This window comes from Lepus europaeus, chromosome 19 (genome assembly GCF_033115175.1).
Source record: "Lepus europaeus isolate LE1 chromosome 19, mLepTim1.pri, whole genome shotgun sequence".
In the NCBI taxonomy this organism is placed as follows: Eukaryota; Metazoa; Chordata; class Mammalia; order Lagomorpha; family Leporidae; genus Lepus; species Lepus europaeus.
Genome location: NC_084845.1, coordinates 36,019,780 through 36,039,696, shown reverse-complemented (window position 1 = coordinate 36,039,696; position 19,917 = coordinate 36,019,780). Strand labels below are relative to the sequence as shown.

Genomic DNA, 19,917 nt, shown 5'->3' with positions numbered 1-19,917 from the left:
GGTCTTTATGGGCAGGATCTGTGTCTGAGTCATCTTTCTATCTCCCATAGCATCTTGAATGAATATTTTTTGAGTGAAAAAATGTCATATTTAAATATAAAAATTTAGCCATAAAACCAGATCAAGGGGCCAATCCCCATGGAGATGAGCCCAGTGAGCCGTGTTGAGGACTGCAGCTGCGGGAGCTGGCATGGGGGCACAAGCACTGCCCACTGCTCCTCCGAGCTGCTCAGAACGTAAGCATACACAACGCGCCAACACCGAGCAGGTGGGTGATGACTGTTAAGATTTACCTGTAAACCAACCCTTGCTGCTTCTTTCCTCATTACCACTTAACTCTAAATACATATCCACAGTTGTTTCCAAAACCAATTCTCAACTTATTGGCACCTTCCTTCACATAAACAGGTACTTCTAGCAAAAGGCTAGCGTCCCATGCAAGGGAAAACAGGAAAAGAAGACACAAAAGCGAGAGAATAAGCAAGGAAGGTGACACAGAGCAGCTCTGCTTCTCCTGGGCTGTTTTAAGGCTGCAGACCAGTGGTGCCTACTCAGAGGCTGAGGAAAACAAAACTTTTTGTGAACTCTAATCGTGACATGTGATCAGTCCTCAAATGCCAAGACCTGGGTGTTTCTCAAATGTCTCAACCACTGCATGGAACTCCACACATTCTCACGGATGCCACCGTGGCTGGGCCCTAATTCTCCAGGGTTTCTCCTCCGTGCCTCTTCACCATCACTTCATCACCTTGGGAGGAGTGCACACTGGCCTTACCTTCCTCCCAGCAGCCCCACCCTACTCCACATGGCTGTCCAAACAGGTTTTCAAAGAAAAATTTCCACCTGGCTTTAATCATTTGGAGAGCGGTAGGCAGTAAGTTCTCAGGCAGCACAGGGGGAGCTGGCTATAGTGTTCTGACACTGGGACACTGGACAATACATATCAGCAAGCTACACCTCACACCAGGAAGAAGTTCAGGCACCATTTATTTGGCAATGATCACATCCCCTAAGCAAATCATACATTTCTAAAAAGGTTATGTTTACAAATCTTTTCAGGTATGGTAATGGTGACATCACCTCCTTCTATAAAAAATTCAAAGTAATTTTTTTTATTTTCCTTAATCTTTTTTTTGACAGGTAGAGTTATAGACAGTGAGAGAGAGAGAGAAAGGTCTTCCTTCCATTGGTTCACTCCCCAAATGATTGCAATGGCTGGCACTGCACCAATCCAAAGCCAGGAGCTTCCTCCCAGTCTCCCATGTGGGTGCAGGGGCCCAAGCACTTGGGCCATCCCCCAGTGCCTTTCTGGGCCACAGTAGAGAGCTGGACTGGAAGAGGAGCAACCAGGACTAGAACCTGGCACCCATATGGGATGCTGGCGCCACAGGTGGAGAATTAACCAAGTGAGCCATGGCACCGGCCTTTCCTTAATACTCTTAATATAGTCACACAGAAAAGTACTCTCACTTGACAAAACTGAATAAATTGTATGTCAGTAAAGATTTAAAAGCCAGAGTTGTTTAAATCCAACAGTATTGATAAGATGTGAACAAGAACCATGACATACACTGTTCACCACTTGGCAACAGAAAAACACATTTTTCCAGAATTCTGCCCATAAATTAAATGATACTGAGAATGGGATTTAGAATGCAATTTAAAAATCCAGTTAAAGCTTTTAAAAAGTCATACTGAAGCTTATAAATATAAACCTGTGCTCCTGAGAATCTGGAATTAAAATAACATTAAGCTAATTTTGAATGAATGTACACTGCGTGCCAGGCACTGAGCATGGTTTGCAAGTCCTCCTGAATAGACAATATTGCCGTGGGAAGAAGCAGGGACAAACTGCTTACATGTCCCGTGTCCCCGACACCAATTCCATGCAACATGAATTCCATAAACACACTCTCTAAATACCATCAAATACTTACACAGCATTAGACCACAGATAAGAAAAGAAATAAACAAAAACAACCAAGGGCGTAAGTTATGTGAACGAGGAACACACCTCAAAAATCCTATAGTACAAGATTCAGGCCCTAGACACAGTTTATCCAAGACCGGTCCAAAAGTAGCAACATCAAGTTCCTTACAAAAAGAAACTACAGCCTCTAGTGGCACACTTGAGAATAAAAGAGCATAGCAACAAAAACCATCTCTTTATAGTCTCAGTTCTCTGATTTGAACTGCTCACTGCATATTTATTGAAATCTTGGAAAGATTCTTCTTTGATGCACAAGGATTGTAAATGAGCAAATGGAAGAGACCAAATGTAACCACTTCTCATGGAAAAGTTTCTCAGTTTCCCATTCTCACCTCAAGTCAGAGATCCTTGTGAATAACAAAAACAGCAAATAAGACGTTAATTAAGCATCAATTCTTTTATAAGTAATTCACCATTCCTACATGTTTACATTTCTTTGTAATTTTTATTTATTGGAAAGGCAGAGAGACAGAGAAAGAGACAGAGATCTTCCATGTGCTGGCTCACTCCTCAAACACCTTCAACAGCCGGTGCTGGGCCAGGCCAAACCAGGAGTCTAGAACTTAATCTGGGCCTCCTATGTGGGTGGCAGGCACCCAACTACTTGAGCCATCACCTACCACCCTCCAGGTGCGCACCATCAGGAAACTGGAATCAGAAGCAGAGTGGGAACTGAAATCCAGGTACTGTGATGTGGAAAGAAGGCACCCCAAGCTGCAGTTTAATCGCTGAGCCAAACACTCATCCCTCTACATTTTTAAGTATTCTACATTTAAATGTTCTACGTTTAAAAATGTTCTTTAACATACACTATAGAGGTGTATTTTCTCACAACTTAGAGCTGCTATGAAATCCTTAAACAGGAAATACTTCCTAAGGCATCTTCCAATCAGACCAACAGGGGGCTCAGGGAGAACAGACCAATGAAGAGGCAACTCGGATTCTAAGACCATCAGATCATCACAGACACAGTTCCTACACAGTTCCTACAGCTTAATGTAGCTTTCACAGAAAATACAAAATGCAAAGGTAAACCCTGATAATTATGCTAACCTTTCTCAATACTTATGTTCATAATACAAAGCTGCCTTCATAAGACAAAGTTTAAGTTCCAGCAAAACAAACATGTTCTCAGAGATTCCTTACCTCCTATCTGCCCGAACTACTGCCATTATTTTTCAAACCCTAAGAGTTATGGGCCATTATTTATGGAACACTACCGGTATATGCTGGTGCTGTGGTGTAGCGAGTAAAGCCTGCAGTGCTAGCATCCCATATGGGGGCTGGTTCGAGTCCTGGCTGCTCTGCTTCTGATCCAACTCTGCTTGGCCTGGGAAAGCAGCAGAAGATGGCCCAAGTCCTTGGGCTCCTGCACCTGCACGGGAGACCTGGAAGAAGCTCCTGGCTCCTGGCTTCAGACTGGTCCAGCTTTAGCCACTGTGACCATTTGGGGAGTGAACCAGCAGATGGAAGACCTGTCTATCTGCCTCTGCCTCTCTGTAACTCTGCCTTTCAAATAAATAAATAAATAAATCTTTTAAAAAAATCATTACATTCAAACAGAATTCCAAGAAAGCTGAGGCACAGAGTAGCTATCTACTGTCACACCAGAATCAAGGCTGGTGGGTATACCATGACACTCAGAGGCTCTGCGCTGGCCAAGTCTTGTAAATACCCTTTCCATTCAAGGTACCACATGGGAGACCTTTAAGAAAAATACTTGGGGGTGGACATTTAGTGCAAGGGTTTAGGTGGCACTTGGGACACCTGCATCTCGTACTGGAGTGCCTATGTTCAAGTCCTGGTTTTGCGCCCACTCCCAGTTTCTGGCTAATGTGCACCTTGGGAGCAGCAGGTGATAACTCAAGTAGATAGGTACCTGCCACCCACATGGGAGACCCACATTGAGTTCCAGCTCCTACCTTTGCCCTGGCCCAGCCTGAGCTGCTGCACACATTCAGGGAATGAACAACGGGATGGCAGATTCTCTATTTTTCAAATAAAGAAAAAATTCTCATAGATATGAGCAGTCATCAAAGAGTTCATGAAAATGAGTATTAAGAAAAAAAATCTATGTGTGGACTTCATAGTTTTTTATACCAAAATAAAAACCTGTAAGTCCATTTTCCATGAACTTTTTGAAGTCCCCTCACATATCCATACGTACGTATTCAACTAAAAGGGAAAGACAATCAGAGATCAAACAGAAGAATCCTACCTGTGTCCTCGAATGTCAGACTGGTCACAAACTCCTCCAAGTGCGATCCTGTGGAACTCTCGACCCAGAGTCTTGGCCACTGATCTGCCCACACTTGTTTTACCAACTCCAGGAGGGCCAACAAAGCAAAGAATTGGGCCCTTCAGGTTATTTTTCAGCTGCCTGACTGCCAAGTATTCCAGCACTCTTTTCTTCAGTTTTTCCATGGCATAATGGTCGTTGTCCAGAAGAATCCGGGCAGCCCGAATGTCTAGGCGGTCTGTCAAACAACCCAAAAGAAATAATTTGAACACATGGGATTTTTAAGTGAAGAACTCCTTTCAAGTGGGAAGATGCAGAATATTTTTCAGAAAAAGGAGGTGATAAGAACTTGGAGCCTTTCCAACGAGTCTTCAGGGAGACCTGCATTTGGTTTGGTCTTTCTGCTTAAGAATTAGTGATTAGGGGCCGGTGCTGTGGCCTAGCAGGCTAAGCCTCCGCCTGCAGGGCCAGCATTCCATATGGGCACCAGTTTGTGTCCTGGCTGCTCCTCTTCCAATCCAGTTACCTGCTGATATGCCTGGGAAGGCAGTGGAGGCTGGCCAAAGTGCTTGGGCCCCTGCACTCACATGGGAGACCCAGAAAAAGCTCCTGGCTCCTGGCTTTGGATCGGCCCAGCTCTGGCTGTTGCAGCCATATAAGAAGTGAACCAGCAAGTGGAAGATCTCTATCTCCCCCTCTCTCTGTAACTCTACCTCTCAAATAAATAAATAAAATCTAAAAAAAAAAAAAAGATTTAGTGACTACAGAAACACTAGGCAACACTTAATCAAACACGCAATGCTCACATCATCTGATTTGGAATGATTTCCTGAATATACATTATTTCTCACAAAAAACACAATTTCTACATATTTTTTATGTTGAGATTTTTTCCTTTAAAATATTTTTCTATTATGGTTGTAATATATATTCATTCCAGAAAACCTGACAACACTAAAAAGAAGAAAATAAGTCATATATAATCTCACATCCCTAAGAAAGTATCACACTTACATTATGGTATGTGTTATTCTAGGCTGTGTGTACACTTACATACCTTTTTAATTTTTTTTTAAGATTGATTTTTTTATTTGAAAGAGTGACAGAGTGCAAGGGAGAGACCTGCAAAGATCTTCCACCAGTTGGTTCACTCCATGAATGCCCATAACCAGGGTTTATCCAGGCCAAAGTTAGGAGTGGAGAATTCCGGTCTGCCATGTGAGTAGCAGAGATGCAGCTACTTGAACCGTTATCTACTACTTCCCCAGGCACATGAACAGGAAGGTGAGTCAGAAGTGGAGAAGCAGGATTTGAACTGGCACTCTTTGATAAGGGGTGGAGGCGTCACAAACAGTAGCTTACCTGGTTGTGCCACAATGACCACCTCAACATAACTAGTTTAAGATAGGGTTTTATGGACTTTCAAATGTAAAAACTTTTTCACTATATATACAGTAGACAATTTTCAATGTGACATGTATTTTTGGGTGATATTTTATGTCTACCTAATATTCCATGATTTAATTTGCCATATTCATTTAAAAAATCCCCTATTGCTGAACATTTAGGTTGTTTACCATCTTCACAATTACAAAGAGAGCTTCAAGGGCAGGCATTTCGCCCAGTGGTTAGGACACCCATGTCCCACACTGGAGTGCCTGGGTTCAATGCCCACCTCTGGCTTGTGACTCTGATTTCCTGTTAATACAGACCTTGGGAGGCAGCTGTGATGACTCACCCACACAGCAGACCTGGAGTGAGTTTTTGGCTCCTAGCTTTGGCCCCTCACCCCACCTGCTGTGGGGCTTTGGGGAGCAAACCAGTAGATGGGAGTATACTGTCTCTGTATATATATATATATATTTTAAAAAAAGAATACTTCATAATATATATCCTTATAAATAAATCTCTACATCTAGTTTTCCTTCAGTTGATCTTCCACAAACAGAAGTGGTAGGCAAAAATTAAAAACAGACATTTGCCATTCAGAAAAGTTGCACTGATTCAAGTCTCTCAGAGGAATATGTGCTAGGCTTTGTTTCTAGGCCTAAGCTTTCATCAAGTTTAACTAATGTGCTTTAACACAAAGTACTCAGGTTAAATACGAGCTCCCCAGGAGTCAGGATGAAGTCACCGCTAGGCGGCTGCCAGGAAATCGCACTGCCACAGGATCCCACTGAGGGTGGAAAAGGAGGAGGAAGGGAGCAGCATGCACAAGTCTAACCTCTCCACCAGTTATCTGGAATGTGGCATGCATTCTTCCTAAAGGGAAAGAAATGGACTTAGATGTCAGTTTGGCTGCCAAGTTAGTCCATAAAAAAACCTAGCTGAGCAATTATATATATGTATATATAATGTAATTATAATGCTATTGATTTTATTAGAGTCCTGGGTGAGTGATTTTGAAAGAGAAGAATAAAATTTTCCTGGCTTCAGAACCCAACCAATTATATAAATAAGTAAAAGAAAGTTTCCTACTTGTTTCACTAATGCTAACCTTGACTCTCAAATCTATCACAGTAAACAGCAAACCTTCAGACCAATCTCATTTTAAATAGTTCTGAATATGAAAATGCTAGTCCCACTAGAATTTATTCTAGTTTCACAAAGATGATCCAATGTTTCTTAGGTTATCAATAAACTCGTTATATTACCATGTCTAAGGAGAGAAACTTTCCATCAAAATTTCATTCTGTGACTAAAAAGCACTTGTCATAACACATCACCCATTCCTGATTAACACATTTAGTAAGTTGATAATAGAATTTTAGGCAATTCTATTCTAGAAAAGACCAACAACTGCATAAAAGAATTTCGTCCAAGAAATATATGCCAAGTAAACACAATTTTAGAACTTTTCTCAATCTTATTTATTTATTTAGTTTTTAAGATTTATTTATTTATTTGAAAGGCAGAGTTACAGAGAGAGAGAGAAAGGGAGAGAGAAAGAGAGAGGTCTTCCATTCATTGGTTCACTCCCCAAATGGCCCAACGACCAGAGCTGGGGAGATCCAAAGCCAGGAACCAGGAGTCTCTTCCAGGTCTCTCACACAGGTGCAAGAGCCCAAGTACCTGGGCCATCTTCTGCTTTTCCAGGCACATCAGCAGGGAGCTAGATTGGAAGTGGAGCAGCCGGAACTCAAATCAGTGCTCATATGAGATGCTGGTGCTGTGGGTGGCAGCTTAACCAGCTATGCCACAGCACTGGCCTCTAAATTTTTCAACAAAGGTAATTCGTATACTATATGTACTGTTTTCTTCCTTTTCTATAGAGGATATATTTTTCTGATTATTCTTTGATTCAGGATGCATGCTTCCTATTTTGAATATTACTTCTTACAACAACTTAAAATTTACTTGAATATAAATTTCTCTGTTTACACCTGGAAGATTAAAATGGTATCTATCGGCTCCTCTTATTTAAGCTGGAAAAATCAGCAAACTTATTTTCTCCAACTCTTTCTTTTCTGCTTTTGATATATCGCAGATGTCCACTTAATTAAGTAGCCTTATCTTCTAAGAATTATGAATGACATTTTCACAATTTTCTAACCATGCATAAATTATTTAGACCTAATTCGATACAGAAATAGTTTAGGAGCTCAATGTGACTCCTTTTATACCACAACTTACTTATCTTCTGTTCTTTGTTGAAATGCTAAATAATGCAAAGTATTTTCATGATGGAGACTTGGTATCTACACACCTCCAATGTTGCCATACATGGACAGCATCTGAGAGTCCCATGAAATGTTTCCCTTCATCTAGAAGGCAGTATTTTGTCATGACATGGAAACATGAAATATGTTTTCACTCTTAAGACAATGGGTATTACAGATTTATACCTATGTCAAAACATCAAAATGTGCATATTAGATATGTAGTTGACTGTATATCAATTACATCTCAACAAAGCTGGAAGACAAAGTGAAAAAATTATAAGTATTGAGAGATAGTTAAAAAATATTCGGAGTGCTATCTCAGAAAAGAGTTAGAGAGAAAACGGCAGAGGAAACTCTACACATATCAGAGGGACACCGTGGATCAACGTGGAGGGCGTAGATGCATGCAACTCTGGATTGCAGCAGCCAAGAGCCTCAGCACCAGCTTTGGAGAGTGAAGTGAGACAAGACTGCAGCAGCCCAAGCCACTGGTAATCAAGCTGCGGGAAGAGGCTGGCATGAATCTGGCTTGGAACCCTGTGGGGTACAGTATACCTACCAACCTAGAGGGGAAAGAAGGGGGCATGTTTCTCTCCCCCAACCACCTGGCACCAGTGTCCTGTAACTAGCCAAGAGTGGGTGGGTGCCATTTTGAACATACATAATAGCTGCGCCAGCTTGTGTCCATACGCCCAGCAACCAGCCAAGAGGAGACACCTGAGTCTGGCTGGGAGACCTGACAGAGGGCTGGGTGCTCATGACTGTGCTCATGACTTGTGTGCTGGGACTGTGAAAACACTGTGGCTGCATGTGAGGGCGCAGGGTGTGGCTGGGTCTTTGGGCAGTCGCTGTGGGTGGTTCCACACGCTTGGGGCTGATTTCCTGGTGAGGTTCATTGCTGTGGGATCTGTGCTCACACCAAAGACTGCACATCCTCGGTGTGGTTGTTGTGGCAGCACAGACGAGTACTGTACCCCCTGGAGCTAGCACCCAGGAACTGGCCTCCTTGGAGGAGAGGTGGGCATGAGACTACACCAACAGAGCTGAACAAATCTCCACTCCGATTAAAAAAGAAGAGAGAGAGGGATTTACAACACCCAATTTGCATGTCAACCTTGGACACTCCCCTCACCCTGCAGCATGGAAGAGCTCCCTGACCACACCCAGCACATGCAGACATTCTACTGTGCCATAGTCCAAAGATAAAAAGAGGCACAGTCCAAAGATAAAAGCCATCACAGGGGAAAAACAACAACAATTATCTCCACAACTGCCTAAAAATAAACACAGCAATTCAAGAAACAAGAATAAGGAAGATAACATGAAGCCCCTAAAGGAACACAACAACACTTCAACACTAGAATATGAAAATGAAGACAGTGAAGAAATGCTAGAAACGGAATTCAAAAACTTGATTGTAAGATTAACTAGAAGCAATCAGAAGCAAATCCACAAACTAAAGGAATCCAGACATGGCATGAAAGAAAATTTTTTTCATGAAATTGAGATTTTAAAGGGAGATCAAAAGAAAATACTGGAAATGAAGAATTCAATAGAACAAATTAAAAATGCAATGGAAAGCCTTAACAACAAAATTGGTGCTGCAAAAGAAAGAATATTCAAGTTAGATGACAACTGTCTGGAAATTTTACAGTCAGACCAAAAAACAGAAGAAATCAGAAAACTAAAAAACAGTGTTGGAGATATATGGTATACTATCAAATGACCCCACATATGGTCCTAGGAGTTCCTGAAAGTGTGGAAAGAGAGAAAGATTCAGAAGGCCTTTTCAGTGAAATAATTACAGGAAACTTCCCTAATTTGGAGAAAAAAAGGGATATCCAAGCACAAGAAACTCTAGAACTCCTAATAGACATGACCAGAAAAGATCTTAACTATGACCCACTATAGTCAAACTCTCCACAGTAAAACATATAGAAAAGATTCTAAAATGTGCATGAGAGGGGCTGGTGCTATGGCGTAGCAGGTAAAGCCGCTGCCCGTAGTGCCGGCATCCCATATGGGCACTGGTTCAAGTCCTGGCTGCTCTACTTCCAATCCAGCTCTCTGCTATGGCCTGGGGAAGCAGTACAAGCTGGCCCAATGCCTTGGGCCCCTGTACACCTCCGTGAGAGACCTGGAAGAAGCTCCTGGCTTGGGATAGACGCAGTTCTGGCTGTTGCGGCCAACTGAGGAATGAACCAACAGATGAAAGACCTCTCTCTCTCTCTCTGCCTCTTCTTCTCTCTGTGTAACTCTGACTTTTAATTAAATAAATAAATTTTTAAAAAAGTGTGCACGAGAGAAATGTCAGATTACTTCCAGTGTTATCTCCAATTAGACTCACAGCTGACTTCTCATTGGAACCCTACAGGCTAGGAGAGAATGGCCAGAAATATTCCAAGTCTTAAGAGAAAAAAATGTCAATCCAGAATACTGAACCCTGCAAAGTTCCCATTTATGAATGAAGGTAATATAAAGACCTTTCATAACAAACAGAAATTCAAAGAATCTGTCACCACTTGTCCAGCCTTACAAAAAATGCTTAAGGATATACTACACACAGAAACACAGTCATCATTATGAAAGAAGGTGAAGACAAAAATTCTCGCATTAAAAGTACAAAGGAAATCCAAAGTAAACAATAGGAATATTTATGGAAAATGGCAGGGACAAGTTGTTACTTATCAATAGTCACCTTGAATGTAAATGGCCTCAACTCTCCAGTTAAAAGCTACAGACTGTCTTTTTATCCAATCACATCATAGCAACTAGCTATATGCATTACTAAGCACACTGAATGGTCCTATCCAGATGGGGGTGGGGACTATTTTTAACCCTAATACTTTACCCCAGCATAATTTAACACAAATATGCTTCATTCTGGGCCCTCTTTCAGATTATATAAACAAACATTCACAATGGTCCTCTGTAAGTTAATAGGCATTTTTTTTTAATACTCAAATTTAACATCATGAAACCTGATATGTGTGGCACATTTTCTGTGGGGCATAAATGGTTATCTTAGGACAAACATTTTTTAAATCTCTAGCATTTTTTTAAATGTAGAAAATTTGCAAACTTCATATCTGACAAGGTGTTAATATTCAAAATACAAGGAACATACAACTCAATAGCAAGAAATCACTTAGCTCAAGTGAAAAATGAGCAAAGGACCTAATTAGACATTTCTCCAATGAAGACATATAGATGGCCAACAGCTATAAGAAGGGGTACTCAACATCATAATCATCACAGAAATGCAAACCGTAATGATGGCTGTGATTACATAAAGAAAGGATAACAAGTGATGGTGAGGATGTGGAAAACAAAACCTTTATACACTGGCTGTTGGAATGCAAATTGGCATAGTCCATTTTCTTTTTTAAAAAATATTTATTTATTTATTCATTTATTTATTTATTTATTTTGAAAGAGTTACACATAGAGAGAAAGAGAGAGATCAGATCTTCTGCTGGTTGACTCTCCAGACAGATGTGATGGCCAAGGCTGGCCCAGGGTGAAGCCAGGAGCCAGGAGCTTCATGTGAGTCTGCCACACAGGTGGCAAGGACCCAAACAATTGGGCCATCTTTCACTGCTTTTTCTAGGGCATTAGCAGGAAGCTAGATTGGAAACGGAGCAGCTGGGACAGGAACTGGTACCCATAGGGGATGCTGGAGTCAGGCGATGGCTGTACCTGCCATGCCATAATGCCAGCCCTGGAACAGTTCAATTCTCAACAACATGGAGATGAATCAAAAAATTTAAAATAGAGGCATAGAGACATCTGGCATAGTGGTTGTCACTTGGGACATCTGTATCCTATATCACAGTGCATGGGTTCAAGGCCAGTCTCTGCCTCTAATTCCTGCTTCCTGCTAACAGATACCCTGGCAGCAGGTAATGGCTCAAGTGGATGAGTCCCTGCCACCTATGTGGAAGACTTGGATTGAGTTCCTGACTCCTGGCTTCAGAGTTAACCAAAGGATGGGAGAAGTCTGTCTCTCTCTGTGTGTGTCTCTTTGTCTTTCAAATAAATAAATAAAAAAACTTTTTAAAAATCAAAATGAGACTTACAATATGATCTAGCAATTCCACTTCAGTGTATAAGGCTGAAAGAATTGAAATCAGGATCTCAAAAAGATACATGAACTCCTATGTCCACTACAGCATTATTAGCAACAGCCAAGAATGGGTACAACCTCAATGTCTGCTGACAAATGAATAACGAAAATGTGGTGTGTGTGTGTGTGTGTGTATTATGCAGCTTGCACTTTGTGACAACGTGGGTGAGGGTATTATGCTAAATAAAATAAGCCAGACACAGAAAGACAAATAGGGTATGATTTCACTTATAGTCGAATGTAAAACAGTCCAACTGATATAGAAGAAAATAGAGGACACCCTGGCCTGATGTGCTGGGATCCCATATGGGCGCCGGTTCTAGTCCCAGCTGCTCCTCTTCCAATCCAGCTCTCTGCTATGGTCTGGGAAAGCAGTAGAAGATGGCCCAAGTGCTTGGGCCCCTGTACCCTCATGGGAGACCCGGAAGAAGCTCCTGGCTCCTGGCTTCAGATCGGCGCAGCTTCATCCATTGCGGCCATTTGGGGAGTGAACCAACAGACGGAAGATCTCTCTTTCTCTGCCTCTACTCTCTCTGTGTAACTCTTTCAAATAAATAAATAAATAAATCTTTTAAAAAAAAAAAGCCGATGCCGTGGCTCACTTGGCTAATCCTCGACCTGCGGCGCTGGCACCCCGGGTTCTAGTCCCAGTTGGGGCGCCGGGTACTAGTCCCAGTTGCTCCTCTTCCAGTCCAGCTCTCTGCTATGGACCAGAGTGCAGAGGAGGATGACCCAAGTGCTTGGGTCCCTGCACCCGCATGGGAAACCGGGAGGAAGTACTGGGCTCCTGGTTTCGGATCGGCGCAGCACTGGCCGTGGCGGCCATTAGGGGAGTGAACCAACGGAAGGAAGACCTTTCTCTCTGTCTTTCTCTCACTATCTATAACTCTACCTGTCAAATAAAAAAAAAAAAAAAAGAAGAAGAAGAAGAAGAAAACAGAATAATGGTTTCCAGGGACTGAAAGAAATGGAGAGATTATAAAAAGTGATTTACACAAGGTAAATAAGCTATGGAGAAGTACTATATTGCATAGTGTCTATAGCTAACAATAGTGTTTTGCATTTTCAGGGTATATCTTAAGTATATCTTACCACCAACACCACTGCACACACAAAAAAGCCAATAATAACAATAAAAGGTGTGGGAGGAGATGGGAGGTGTTCATGACCCTCATGGTGGAGATAGCTTCTGGAGTGTAAAACTCATTGCATTGTAATCATTAAATAAAAATGTACAAGTTTTCATAAGCCAGTAATACCTCAATAAAATGATTTTTAAAGCTATTATTAAAAACTAATGTAACAGTAAGATAATCAATATAAAATTTGAAATGAGAATTTATATGACCTTTCTGAGTGACAATTTGACTGCAAAAAGGTGTGATTTTGTTGGCTCACCAGTAGTACTTTTGTTCCAAGGAAGTTCCACCATAAGTTCCAAATAATTTCTAGTTAGAGCATATTCTGGCATTGACTGAGGCATTTTTTTGAGCCTGTGGAGAAAAAGTACACAGCAAATGTGGTAAAGGACACATATTCTATAACAGAATAATCAAATACATCTTCCTTTCTTAGCTAGATATATTATGCATACAAGGTACTTCAAAAAGTTCATGGAAAATGGAATTAAATGATGTTCATTTTGGTGCAAAAAATGTGAAATCCATGCAATTGCCACAAGCTTCTTGAAGTTAGCTCCTATTTGGTTAAATAAATCTGAAAAAGTTTTGAAACATCTGATTAATAAAAAGTTTACTTGGTTTTATAATATATTTATTTTGCTTGTAATGCATTTATTTTGTTATAATAAAGATAACAAGAAACTGGGGAAGTGGGAGACGCAGAGAGAGGATCTCAAGTTAACACAAATCCGCTGATTTACTTACCACAGTAAGTTTAGGTGCCTAACCATGCATAACATAATTATTACATATTTTTGTATCAGAGATGAGGTCTGGTCCTAAAAGCAAACTAACATCAGATATGTCATAAAAAATGCAACTTCTATAATACAAGGCACTGTTTAACAAAGTGTTCTGCACATAACAAATATTCTACATTTACTAACCAATGTCAGAATTAGCATAAAATACTCCTTGGAGTGGGCATTTGGCTTAAAAGTTAAGACAAGCATTAATACACCTGTGTACCACATAGAAATACCTGGTTTTGATTACAAGCTCCAGCTCCTAACTCCAACTTCCTACAATGGAGACCCTGGGAGGCAGCCATAATGGCTCAAATAGTTAGCTTCCTACCATTCACGGGGCAGACCTGACTTGGGCCTGGACATGATGGCCATCTGAGGAGTGAACCAGCAGGTGGGAGAATGCTCACTCACTCTCTCCTCTGCCCCTCAAAAATAAACATAAATAAATAAATATAAATAAACATTTCCTGATGCTCTTAACTGTGAACCTCAGGAAGTCAAACTATTAACCATGCAAGCAGATTCATCATAATTTACTAATATATGCAATACAGTTCTAAAGTCAAAAGTATGCAAAGGAAAAAATGGCTTTGTACTTATCCCTGAGGTTGTTCAGAAAATACAATCAATCCATACATCCTGTTTGGTCATTCAGATTTATCTGTACTTTGTACAAAAAGAAATCCATAATGCCTTCCCTCTGGAGTTTATATCCAAAGAATTAAACAGAGATGTAAGGAACACAGTGAACAAACATTATGTCTAAACAAAGTATGATCCATTTTTTTACGCAATGAAAAGGCAGCCACAAGAGTTGTAACTTTTTTTTAAAGATTTATTTTATTTATTTGAAAGGCCGATTTATAGAGAGAGAAAGGAAAAGACAGAGGGAGAGAGGTCTTCCATCTGCTGGTTCACTCCCCAAATGGTCACAACAGCCAGGGCTGGGCCAAGCTGAAGCCAGGAGCTTCTTCCGGGTCTGCCATGTGGGTGCAGGGGCCCACGCACTTGGGCCACCCTCCACTGCTTTCCCAGGCTCAGTAGCAGGGAGCTGGATTGGAAGTGGAGCAGTGGAGACTCAAATCGGCGCCCATATGGGATGCCAACACTGCAGGATGTGGCTTGCCACAGCACTGGCCCCCAGCGTTAGAACATCTGATAGCCCATTGCAGGCAGAAGAACTGGATCACCTATCTTCAGTATTTGAGAAAAAGGTTACTGAAAGTGTTATTAATTTAAAAGTACTAAGAATGTTTTAAGAATTAGATTCTGGTTGAGAAATGAAGAAGGAAAGGAACACATTCCACAGAACAGAGAAGGCGAGAATTAGGCAAGCCATAAAAGATTTAGCTATGTAAATAATAAGATCAGAGATTATGAAACGGATGACTCAGTTTCCAGTTTGTGATCAAATTTTCATGACCAAAATTTTTACCACTACTAAGCAAAATGAAAGCACTAACTAATGAGTGCCCTCTATAACTTGCCTTTTTATCTCTTTGACGCAGACTTTATGGGCCTGCTCTGGCATACTGGATGTTCGTATCTTTTTCTCTAGCATGACAATATCATCATTGTCCTCATCCTCGTCCTCATCTTCTAAAGTACCTGGGATGTGTGTAATCCTCCTAATTGGGCGTATTGCCACCACCTAAAGCAGAAAGCAGAAGAGCAAAATCACATCAAAATAAAATGGACATGAAGTACCCGCCTATCCACAAGGCTACAATTGATGCTGAATATACTTTTTCATAGCTACAGTGTCATCTTTAGTTATTCAAGCTCAGAACAAAGAGGTAACAGAATTTTATAAGTAGACCAACATAAGGTGGGCTTAATTTACAGTAACATTTGCAAGAGAAAAAAAATTCAAGGAACTGGTACTAAAAATAATTAAAACACCTACCTTCCTTTGAGCTACCATGATAGTCATTACTTTTTTTTTTAAGGTTTGTTTATGTTATTTGATGGACAGGGGGCAGAGTTAGAAAGAAAGAGAGAGAGAGAGTTATGTTCCATTCTCTGGTTCACACCCCAAATAGCAGCAATGGTCAGGGCTGGGCTAGACTGAAGTCAGAAGCCACGCACTTGGGCCATTTTCCACTGCTTTTCCCAGGCCATGAGCAGGGAGCAGAATAGGAAGTGGATCAGCTGGGACTCAATCCAGTGCCCATATGTGATGCTGGTGTCACAGGCTGTGGCTTCACCCACTGTGCCACAATGCTGGCCCCAGCCACTAATTTCTTGATACACACTATTAGTTACCATTTGGTGGCTGGATAGATTATTTTTTCTTCTGACATTACAAAATTTCTCTTTGGCATCTCCAACCTTTCTACCACTGGCTCTATTTTGTCTTCAACATAGAGAAGTCTTCCTCCTTTCACAGCATTTCATCTCTCGTCAGGCTCCTTCCAGCTCACTATCACACCACTGACCTTCCTTCTTGTGACGTTCTGCTTCTCCAGCCAGCGGCCTAACTACCTCTTCCCCTTCCTCACCAACTCCAGTATTCAGTAAGGCTCTGGCTCCTTGGTCCAAGGTGCTGAAATTGTCCCTTAAAATCCAACACTGTCTTCTACGCCAAGGCAATGTTCTGTGTCACTATGACCTCTCCAACCTATTTAAAACTACACTATGTATTCTCAGTTCAGTATTATTATGAATCAACCCCAAACTTTACTGGACCAATTGCACTAGTTGTCAATTTCAAAGCCTCCAGAAATTAATTTTCTTAACCTGTGGAATTTCTATTTAATATGTTCAGATAGAAAAAGTTTAAATCATAAGGCAGTCAATAAAAATGTATTTTACAAAAACCATAAATACTGTATACAGCACTTTTATTCTTACACATTAGCAGATATAATTAGTATTTTAAAGTAGAAAATTGAAAATGAAAATCTCTTTAGCATATCAGTGATTTCACTGTTGTGACAAAAGCTCTTTTTAATGCATGTCCTCTGTTAAAAATAGTATTTTCAAAAATCAGTCAAGAAGATAACAAGCAGATGGTTTTAGATAAATTCTAAGTATTTCCCTCCAATTTCTACATTTTAAAATAATCACTTCTTGTTTGGTCACCTTCTGGAGCACTTTTGAACAACTTTCTCTTCCAACATTGGTGATCCTTTACTGATGACAAGCTGTAATCTACTAGGACTCTCAATGCAGTGTGTGCACGAGCTTGTCTTTCCCCGAAAAATGAATAACTGAGTCCCTGATAGGATCTCAAGGCAAAAAAAAATTCAGATTTCTGGAGCTGGTTTTACGCAGCATGGTGGGCTGGAATACCACACCCAGCCTGGGGATGACTGCACCTCCCCCCTCCTCAGCCCACTGTGCCTCCTCTCACCCCACAGGGAGGAGTCCTGCATCTGCTCCCCTTCCTCTCCGATGGATTCTCTTCTGTGCAATGACCGTGGACTGGCTAAGCTGACTCTAAACCTTCTATGTCAGGCAGGGATCTGGATCTCCACTAGCCTACAGAGGTCCTGTCCACAACCAGGATCTGCCTGATCTCACCTCTGCCCAGACACAGAAACGATCGCCTCACCTGGCAGCTCCAGGGAGACCTCAGACAGACCTGATCACAAAGATAAACACTACGAATGGCAATGGACAAGGGAAGGATTACTTAGTAAATGAAGCCGAGTCAAAAATATGCTACACTGGGACAAATGCAACTGCTATCTTCACCTCCTTAACAGAGCAAAGTAACCAGCATATGGTTAAAGAGTTACGTGCCGTAATATTCAACAAGTGAAAAGTAGAAAAACCAAAAGGAAGGAAGGAAGGAAGGAAGGAAGGAAGGAAGGGGACTGAGGGAGAGAGAGGGGAGGGAGGGAGGGAAGTATGGGCATCTCCTCAGACCTGTACCCATGAGATACATGAAATCCGTTCTCTTTACACGAACAAAAATAAAAATAAATAAATAAGTAAAGAGGTGAGTGCCTTCCAAAAAACTCAACTATGGGAAAACTAAAGGGAAAGTGGACCTTTACCAGGTCAGTAGAGGACAGACAACGCTAAGCTTACAAGACAGGAAAAGGGTAATGGAATGAAAAGTGAACCATTTTCAAGTTAACATTTTAAAAATGTCAGCCAAACCATGGAACAACTCTTAGCCTTCTTAGGAAACACTCAATAGATATCCCTTCGGATGATTAACAAAACAGTTCTACAGTGGGAAAATATTCCCATGCTTTCAGCAGGGGTGCTCAGGTGCGGGGAGGACAGAAAACCTCCAGGCAGGGAACAGGACTGGAGGGAAATTTCAGCAGTAACTAGAGTGGTAAAAGATAATGAGCTTTTCTTTTCTTCATTCATTTAATTTTTACCAAGAACTGAATCTCACTCCACAGAAACCTGAATAAATGGATTAAAAGCACTCTGTACCCGCTTGTCGTCGTCTTGCTTGGGTTTCCTGGTTTTCTGCAGCAGCTTCAGGCCTTCGATCTGCCTGACGAGCAGTGGGATAGTCATCTTGAACCGCTCCTCCAGGCTCACGGCATCTAAGATCTAAGGGCACAGCAGTCAGTTAAGGGCACTCTCTCAGAATCGCGCTCCAAGACAGCCAGCGGGGCATGACTGAAACTGTTTAAAAAAGAACACACAGAAAGCAGTTCCTATCAGAGCTCACAGCTTTCCTACGACTAACACAGCAAACGGACTACATTCATCAGCAAGTTTGTTGGCAGAGAACAGGCCCCTTCACAAACTATGAATAAAGGACCTTGGTTTTTTATGTTCCAAGAGTAAAAGCCACAGAGCTGATGTCCACTCTTCCTGGGAATTATTCTCTTAAAGCCTGGAATGCACTTACATATGAGTGTAAGCAAATTCTAGGTTCAAAATATTAAATTTGGAGACTAGAAGCACACTCCATCAACCCCCCCGCAGTGACTCCTGGAGTACCTGTGGCTCCCCACCCTCTCAGTGCGACACCCATGCTAATGGCCACGCTTGCAACAGGGGTCTCTGCAGCAACCCAGTCCACCCTCAGACAGCGTGCCTGTGTCTATACCCAACCTGTTGTATCAGTTGTACTTGCCAACTATAACCACTGGCTCCAACTATTAAATAAACTCATAAGAGGGGTGCTTCAATGAGGATAAACAAATTCACTGAGACAGACGGCATAAAAACTACTATAAGCAGCCACTGGGGAGTGAACCAACGGAAAAAGGAAGACCTTTCTCTCTGTCTCTCTCTCTCACTGTCCACTCTGCCTGTCAAAAAAAAAAAAAAAAAAAAAAAGATCTATGCAAGAAAACATAATAGTCTGGGGATTAGGTCACACAAATCTAGAATTCCATACTTGGATTATTTTTCTTTAAAACTCATTTCATTTTAAATAAACAGGAACTGAAAATCATAGATAATGCACCCTTGAAGTTCTTTATATTACACAGAACATGCAGATTCTAATACAGCAGGCCCCCATGCAAGGGGAAGGTCACAGACCCACCTGTTTAGAAAATGGTGCAACAAAGCATTTTTACATATTAAGTTTAATATTTACCTTGCAAAATTCTGATTTAACATTTTCCATAAATTCACAAACTGTTAGTACTAACTATTTAAACAAAAAACTGCTTCTACAAATAAAATCCAAAACACCTTTAAAGTCAATTTAAATGTAAGCTTTTAACTTCTTCCTTTTTTAAAAAACAGATTTGTTTATTTATTTGAAACAGAGAAAGAGAGAGAGAGAGAGAGAAATTGTCCACCCACTGTTTCACTCCCCTAATGTCTAAAACAGCAAGGGCCAGGCAGACGCCAGGAGCCAGAAACCCCAGCCAGGTCTCCCACATGGGTGGCAGGAATCCCAGTACTTGGGCCATCAGCTACTGCCTCGAGGGCACATTAGCAGGAAGATTTATCAGAAGGGTAGAGAAGCCAGAACCTGAACTAGCAGGAATGCACATATCCCAAGCACAGCTTGACCCACTGCACCACAACATCTAC

At 41.3% G+C, this 19,917-nt stretch overlaps 1 protein-coding gene across 1 annotated transcript in view; it reads right to left on the bottom strand.

The window, feature by feature from the left end:
* Positions 1 to 19,917, bottom strand: part of LONP2 (lon peptidase 2, peroxisomal) — a 111,270-nt gene that overhangs the window by 80,476 nt on the left and 10,877 nt on the right. Inside the window, exons 4-7 of the mRNA XM_062177981.1 lie at positions 18,346 to 18,468; positions 15,435 to 15,598; positions 13,416 to 13,510; positions 4,209 to 4,467 (exon numbers count right to left, since the gene is read on the bottom strand). Of these exons, the coding sequence (XP_062033965.1) occupies positions 4,209 to 4,467; positions 13,416 to 13,510; positions 15,435 to 15,598; positions 18,346 to 18,468 (641 nt within the window). The remainder of the gene's footprint in view (positions 1 to 4,208; positions 4,468 to 13,415; positions 13,511 to 15,434; positions 15,599 to 18,345; positions 18,469 to 19,917) is intronic.